Source organism: Argopecten irradians, chromosome 1 (genome assembly GCF_041381155.1).
Source record: "Argopecten irradians isolate NY chromosome 1, Ai_NY, whole genome shotgun sequence".
NCBI classification, from domain to species: domain Eukaryota; kingdom Metazoa; phylum Mollusca; class Bivalvia; order Pectinida; family Pectinidae; genus Argopecten; species Argopecten irradians.
The window spans coordinates 18,054,616-18,060,615 of NC_091134.1; the positions used below are offsets into that span (position 1 = coordinate 18,054,616).

The window sequence follows — 6,000 nt, forward strand, 5'->3', positions numbered from 1 at the left end:
CAGGCTTTCTACTTGGGGATCAGGGCGTTACGTTTACTATAGTTTATAAAGGGTGATGAAAACAAATTTTTGAGCATTGTTTTGTCATTATGTTAAAACCGGTCCTTTACAAAAAATTGTGAATAATAGGGGCCCTAGCGTTCAAAATCTCATGTTTATAGTTTGAAATGTAGGAAAAATGGCCAACACATTTATGAATGTTATCTGCTTATTTTTACATAGGAAATTATTCAAACTTGGTTAGACAATTATTAGCCTGAGATAGCATTTTATCGTCATATCCACATTGGTCCTGGCCGACCCCCAAGGCCTTAGGGGCGGGGCCAAAAAGGGTCAAATAGGCTTAAAACCTCAAAAATCTTCTTCTGATTCACAGGATTTGATGGAACCATCACTTAAATAACTCCCCATTAGATTGAAGGTGTTAAGGCCCTTTTACAAAAAATGATGAATTTCATAGTCCTGGGATCTCAGATTTTCCCCTGGGGAGGGGGTCAAATTTTTTAATAAAGTCTAAATAGAAAAAACACATTGATAAAACATTAGTTGCTTAGTTTTAATAGGAAATAGAGTCAAAACTTTGTATTAGTAATTTCAAACGCGACCTGCTTAGTCGAATCAAGTGATCAAAAAATTGAAGCAAACTTCTCTGTCAACCTCTTGTCACAGGCGGTTTGAAATCGGACGCCCGGCGTCACAACTACGTTAATATTCTGCCACTTATGACTTGGATCGAGTTGAACATCTTGACTTCATTTAATGTGAATGTTATGTTGTAGGATTTGTACATGAGTTTCAGTGATCGAGTTGAACATCTTGACTTCATTTAATGTGAATGTTATGTTGTAGGATTTGTACATGAGTTTCAGTGATCGAGTTGAACATCTTGACTTCATTTAATGTGAACGGTCATAACAAGTTATCAGCCAAAGATGTACCTAAACTTTGTGGATGAATGGATAAGAGGAAAAACAGTGTGACCACTTTGGGGCTGCCTCCAAAACTATCAAAATCTGTTTTCTGCTAGTATCACCCATATTATGAATAGATGAAAACAAAAGGAAACATCAGAATTTGTCTCACAACAATTACCAAAGGAACAAATCTTACCTCAGACTCAAGGCGGCAATGTACTGTAGTTCAACTTTCCTTAGATGCTACCTTCAAATAATTCTTAAATTCTAAAAGGTTTCATAATTTTTAAAATCAACCCTGCAAGGTGTGGTCCCGAAAGTCAGTCTATTGGAATTATACACCCCAGAAAAGTAAAAAAAAAACCTCCCAAGTAACATTTAAATATCCAGGAAGGTTTGGTGAACTACCCGGTCTCATAAAATACTGTAAGGATCAAATTCTTTATTATTCTTACCTCGTGCACTCGAGCAATGGAGAATATGGCGTAAATAAAAAAAGCAAACAAAAGGTCAAAGAATAGTGATATTTATAGCATTGTGAAAGTGTAAGAAAAAGCAGAGACAATTCGAAGCACTAACTGCAAAAAAAATATAAACAAAAATACAACTAGCGCATATTTCTCCATGGTTTTCTGAAAAAAAGAAATGCAATTTTAAAGTATCCCTGCATGTTCATGTATTTCATTTCAAAACTATAACTTTTATCTAATTGTTTGACTTTATTACCATATCGGTTGTTTTTAGTATTATTTTTTAGTATTATAAATTACTTAAAATGGTAATTTCCGGATTTTGTGACCATGCACTGGCATGGGTTCCACATCAGAATAAAGCACACTATATATATAACTGATCTCGCTGATTATGACATCATGATTTAAGTGAACAAAATACCTTTATATCCATATTCAAAGTAAACAGTAGTCCGTTATTACAACGATATACACCTTGCGGGGTCTGATAGATTGCTGCATTACAATGTATCTAGGAAGATAGGGATGTATAGTTGTGAACGCATTTAAAATCACAATGACAGTTTGGTGCTTCACACTAGCCACCAATATGTATAGTATATGGGTATTATTGTTTACTGGGCTGATATGTACGGTTTCTGCCCAAACTCAAGCCCTCACAGATCCATTGATGAAGGGGGTAGTTGATCAACTGAACAAAGACGTGTCTGATTTGAGAAAACAAAATGAGGACTTACAAAGAAAGTTTGACAAGTTATGGGCTATATTTAACCAGGGAATTAACGGCGAATTTGGACCTGAGGATAGGAATGGAGTCAATAATAGAACAAGGCAATCAGCGCGAATGGAAGCAGACGATGTCGGATCACAAAGAGAACAAACAGGTGAGATGTGTTTTGAATTACTGTTACGTATATAAAGTCAAATCCTCACAAATCAGGGACAGTTTTATTATGTTAAACACCAAAAGTTACCAACATTTTGATAATTCCAATACTTACTATGCCTATGTTTTCATTTTTAAGTACAAATAAGGGCTGATTATGAATTTTGGCAGTGCTGCCATAACTCATAATATGTACATCACCATTGCAGTGAAATGAGTGTTGACAGTCAAATCATGAAGCCATGTGGTAAACAATTTCATTTCACATTTCTATAATGTTAAAGTAATGTTAATGTTATTTCTGTAGGTATGTTTGATTCTAAACGTGCATAAAGCAAACAAAGCATGAATTTCACAGTGCATAAATTTTGTGTTGTAGTTAACTAAATAAATTTTTATGAGGAATTATACATGCTTGTATTTCAATTTCAATGATTTTCACAGTTTACTTCTCCAAACCTTATGGTTTAACATGTCAAAGGTGTTGACTAGTTACAACACATATACTTTTAAGGTATTGATGTGTAATACTACCTGTCACTAAGTTTTCATCTGCATATTACTATGAGACTCTTTAAAATATGATAATGTAAGATAGGAATTGCATAGGGTCACAATATGTTGTAAAACCCGAGGTAGTATTCTGTGATCCGAATTTGATCTTACGTGATTTTGTTTTGTTTCAGCTAGCTATAGAGTTAGCCAGACCTTTACCCCAACTCCAGCTTTCTTCGCAACACTTGGAAGTCAATTGATGAATGCCGGAGAACACCAAACTATTCCATTCGACCATATCGTCACAAATGTCGGAGGGGGTTTCAACGCTCATGGGACCGGAATATTTCGTTGTACAATCCCGGGAACCTATGTTTTTCAATGGACAGTATGTGTCGCAGATCACCAAATGGCATTTGCTAGTCTTATAAAGAATGGTGCACAGGTAACACTCGCAACAAGTGGGAGAGATGAGAATGAGTATTCTTCAGGGACAGGATCTGCCATCATTGGACTTGATGTTGGAGATGAGGTCCTTTTACAAGTCAGAGATCCCAGAAATTCTGCCGATATTTGTAGTGGGTTTACAACATTTTCTGGTTTTCTATTGAAATAAGAAAATACTTCTCCTTCATTGTTTATGAAAAGTCAATAATTAAAATGTGTATTCGTCACAAATGTTTTTTCTTCGTGTTTATAGAACTATATACCAGTAGAAGCATACCTCTATATCTTGATGTACCGGGCGATGAAGGTCTTTATTAATATTAATACACTTAAAAAAGGTCCAAAAGGAAATTTCATAAGAGTTTTAAACTAGGTTATCCCTCCTTAGCCTGAAACTTCAAAATTAAACACATCAATTAAGAGACAAAACTCAAACTAATATAAGATTGTTTACTTCAAGGGATCAATTGGAAGTTTTAATTATTATTTATAATAAATTAACTTATCACAGTTTTAATTGGTGAAAAGTTAGCAATTGATTTATTAAAATGGAAATACAAAAATAATAAATTTCTTTATCATACAAATCTTTATAGATGCTCCACCGCTGACAAATGGTATTTTTTCACTATCAAAAACAGGAGCAGACGATTAAGTATTTTTCTTCAGTTAAAAAAGTTACTTACTTTACACCATTACCACCATTGAAAAGTTTAAGCTTTTAATTTTACTTCAAGTTAAAAATATGAAAAATAATTAATTGCATCCCGAAAAAATTCCGTATCACTATATCCTATATGGAATGAAGCTACTGATTGCGCATGCACCATATTTCATATTATTTTATGTGTTAATTAGGCATATATATACACAATTAAACACCAGCTATTGTTCAAATGACGAATATCATTTATGCACTGTCGGCGGTGGAGCATCTTTAAGTGCATTAAAACATTATCATTAGTAATGATAATTATCAATTTTTTTTTCTTTTAGAGAAACAGCATTTTCATAATTTGCAAGGTATCATCCTTTTTTCATATATCCGTACGTCTTTGCATATTTAGCTCCCTTGCGAGTAGGTATATAGGTTTTGTAAGCACAATTCATCTTTTTCTTCAAAATATATTACGTAACGCATGCAAACAATTGACGTCACTTAACATTCGTGTCCCTACCCGCAAGAGCAGATAAGTCTGTAATATGCCATACAGAATTGGTTTTAGCTGTCTGTTTGACAAGTCATCAAGTGACCGATGTTCTACTAGTTAACCCCTGCTGTAGGGTCAGCAACAGAGAGTAGGGATAGTCAAAACATGTTACAAGATACTAACACTCACCAGCGACAATCAATGAGGACCTGTAGCGAGACTAATGTTCATACTCGGTCTGTGGTGTCATAGCCAGCCAAAGCCTGTATCAAATAACAAACTTCGTCCAGATTTGAACAGTATCTGAAATTAGGGGACATGTCGCAGATACAAAACATGATCAGTCAAGTACACATTATTCGAATTAATTGATCAATCTTTACATTCTTAATGTGTTTAGAAATTATTTTGAAATCATCACCTATGAAAATACTGATACCAATCATCATCAGTTCCAGACGTTTCATCCACCACTGTCGTTTCATAACAAAACGCTGCGTTATAAGGGGAAACGATTGTTGTCGACTTTTTTTTGGGAGTCAAAAACTAACCAAACGTCCCTCTGTCCTAATGCAAATATATACATTTTTTTTGCTATCTGATTTAAAAAAGAAAATAACGAAATTCCACGACGTCGTCGTCAGATATTTTTAAACGCGATCAGAAATCAGTGTTAGTGATCAAACCCTGGGCAATTAATTCATATATTTAGAAGGTTTTATTTTCATTTTGGGTACTCCAATGCTGAGGAAACAACCCATGCTTAGCCTACCTTTGACACACATATGAAACTGCGATTCCTTTTGTGGAATGTCAAATCAAGCACACTCTATTCAGTCATACAACTCCCCAGAAACAGAATACTTAATCTTTCACGTTGATACCATCCTTAAAATACAGATGTCACTAGATCGGTTATTAATAATTTGTGTGTACTCCTTATTTGAGGATCACTACGTAAACAAGGTCACTTCAAATTATAAGTAGCAATTTTGGCTCCTTCCTGCCATCTTTTCCAATCGTATCTGGACAGATATTTTCTGTTTTTAACCCCACAAGAAGCACTATCGAAATCTGTATATTTCCCCATACTCCAGAGGTCACTAAATCTTACTTTCTGTAAACACAAAAGGTCACTAGATCTTTCTGATACAATCAAAAGCCAATAATCATACCCCAATTGTCACAAGATCACTCCAGAAATGATCTTTATTCTGTAGAACTGTATTCCATAGCTCCAGAGGTCACTAGATCTTTATCTGCGATACTCACTAGAGTTCCAGAGGTACCACTAGAACTTTATTCTCTCTAGAGTAAATAATCCTCTCTGCGATACTCCAGAGGTCACTAGAACTTTCTGCGATACATCCAGATTTCCAAAGTGTAAAATCATCACATTGTTCTGCGTGCAATATCATTTTGCGTATTTCACGAGAGATAAGATAACGTGGAAATGTTTCTGATCATTGTACATTAAGAACCACGACTATCTTTCAAACTACTCACTAGCCAATATTATGAAAATGATTGTCTCCAAATGTTTGATACTTAATTTAACTCTTTTAATATTTCCTAACTTTTTGTTCAAGATTATTTTATGTTATACCATTGAAAGTCCTTAAATTCCACAAAAT

At 34.5% G+C, this 6,000-nt stretch overlaps 1 protein-coding gene across 1 annotated transcript; it reads left to right on the plus strand.

The window, feature by feature from the left end:
* The first annotated feature begins 1,908 nt into the window (after positions 1 to 1,908).
* Positions 1,909 to 3,446, plus strand: LOC138309839 (C1q-related factor-like). Its single transcript, XM_069251080.1, has 2 exons — positions 1,909 to 2,271; positions 2,960 to 3,446. Exons 1-2 carry the CDS (start codon positions 1,944 to 1,946, stop codon positions 3,382 to 3,384), a joined length of 753 nt encoding a protein of 250 aa, XP_069107181.1. The 5' UTR covers positions 1,909 to 1,943; the 3' UTR covers positions 3,385 to 3,446.
* Positions 3,447 to 6,000: the final 2,554 nt, after the last annotated feature.

Bases quoted from the DNA above. Each gene is read 5' to 3' on its own strand.
- LOC138309839 (XM_069251080.1), top strand. From the start codon at position 1,944: ATGACAGTTTGGTGCTTCACACTAGCCACCAATATGTATAGTATATGG. The intron at 2,272-2,959 runs GTGAGATGTGTT...GTTTTGTTTCAG, and splicing joins ATCACAAAGAGAACAAACAG to CTAGCTATAGAGTTAGCCAG.